The sequence below is a fragment of the Colobus angolensis genome, unplaced genomic scaffold, assembly GCF_000951035.1.
Source record: "Colobus angolensis palliatus isolate OR3802 unplaced genomic scaffold, Cang.pa_1.0 Scaffold157, whole genome shotgun sequence".
In the NCBI taxonomy this organism is placed as follows: Eukaryota; Metazoa; Chordata; class Mammalia; order Primates; family Cercopithecidae; genus Colobus; species Colobus angolensis.
Genome location: NW_012114677.1, coordinates 1,173,367 through 1,175,049, shown reverse-complemented (window position 1 = coordinate 1,175,049; position 1,683 = coordinate 1,173,367). Strand labels below are relative to the sequence as shown.

The window sequence follows — 1,683 nt, the reverse complement described above, 5'->3', positions numbered from 1 at the left end:
GACTACCGGTTCCGGCGTGCACCGGGATGGCCTGCACTCTGGGGCGCGGACTACCGGTCCCGGCGTGCACCGGGGCGGCGGACTACCCTGAGGCGCGGACTACCACTCCCGGCGTGCACCGGAACTGGAGCAACGGGCTTCCGGGGCTCGCTGTATCCTGGTTCCGGTCGTACCGTGGACGCCGCGGTTTGCAGCGTGGCGGCCGCAGGAGCTGGAGCTGAGGGAGTCGGCCGCGCTTGCGCGGGTATTGTGTTTTTGTCTCCGGGCGGCGGCAACACCGGGTGTCTCCGGAACTTTTCTGGGACTAAGTCCTGCACCCACAAGTAGAAAACGGCTCCTGGGAGGTTGGGGCTCCAAGGGCAAGTCAGGGGACGCTGGGGATGGAGTGGCGCCCTCGTCGCCCTCGGCCGCGGGCCCTCGCCGGCCTCCCCTGCTCTGTGGCTCTACTCTCGGCGGTTTGCACTCCAGCGCGCGCAGCCCTGAGTGCCTCTTCCCTGCGTACCAGGCGGCCCTCCCCAGATACGGCGCTGCTCGGCGTCGGGAGTCCCCGGCCACCACTAGGGGGACGGGAGCGCAGGGTCCCGCCCTGAAGGATAGGGCCATGCCGGCCCCTGGAGGCGAGGGCACTAGGCTGGGCGGCGGCGCAGCCAGTAAGCACCGCCAACCCCGGCACACCGCGTCCTCCCGTCTGAGCGGGAGGGATGGATGTGGGTTCTGCGTGGGCGCGGGGGGACCCCTCGTTTCGCTGTGGCCTAAGCAGCCCCTGGGGTCCTGGGCGCCGCAAGGGCGCCAGGTTTCCCTAACCTGGGCCAAACCCTGTCCGCTCCACCTCCCAGTCCAAGAAGGAACAGCCGAAGGCCAGGACGCCAAGGACCTGGCTCAGAGTCTCCAGAATTCCCGCCAGAGCTGGGCTGGGCTCGCGGACCGCTCGTGCGCTGTCTCCCAAGAGCCTCCCCGCAGCCCATTTTAACAGCCAACCTGACCAGTCCAGGGAAGAGAGACCGTGCAGCCTCCTAGCAGACCGTGACCTCTGAGCCCCACCTTCCCCTTCCTTCCCTAAGATGAGGATCCCTGAGTTGGGGCAGAGAAAGCAGACAGTGAGAAATATGGGGACCTGCGGCGCTGGGGGCCCAGCTGGTCGAGATCTCCTCCGTCTTGTTCAGGGATGTAACCTGCCTCCTGCTTCTCAGCACCTCAGGACACTGCCTGGGGAGGGTTTTGTAGTGCACACTCAGCATCTCTGTTCCCTGGAGCACATGGGGTGTGAAACGCCAGATGCGAGTCAGCTCCGCAGTCTTGAGAGGCTGGTTGAATGGCACATCTCCCTGGGACGCGCCCTCCCCAGGGTCCCCTCCGCCCCTGCTGTCCGTGCAGTCGGTCCTCACCCATCAGGAAAACTTGGGTTTAGCCTGCTTGCCTGGGTGGTTTTCCCAAACAGGAACTGCCAGGTACTGGGCCTGGATGCGCTTGGATTCCCCATCTCAGGTGGGAGTAGGGGACATTGTTTAGTGCAGGGCACTCTGAAGCCGTTTGTAAGTCCCTGTGTCCACACTGGTCAGTGGGCACTGCAGACATCAAATGCAGACTGAGTTTAAGCACGACTAGGCCTGAACCTAGGCCTGTGCTGCCAACAGACATGAAGGGGCCCCGTTTCCACCCATCCCTCAGCAGACAAAAGGGGGA

At 64.8% G+C, this 1,683-nt stretch overlaps 1 protein-coding gene across 1 annotated transcript in view; it reads right to left on the bottom strand.

Annotated features, from left to right (window-relative positions):
- The window catches only part of LETM1 (leucine zipper-EF-hand containing transmembrane protein 1), a 43,101-nt gene extending 41,621 nt beyond the window's left edge, over positions 1-1,480 (bottom strand). Inside the window, exons 1-2 of the mRNA XM_011936824.1 lie at positions 1,386-1,480; positions 805-935 (exon numbers count right to left, since the gene is read on the bottom strand). Of these exons, the coding sequence (XP_011792214.1) occupies positions 805-935; positions 1,386-1,480 (226 nt within the window). The remainder of the gene's footprint in view (positions 1-804; positions 936-1,385) is intronic.
- Between the last annotated feature and the right edge of the window lie 203 nt (positions 1,481-1,683).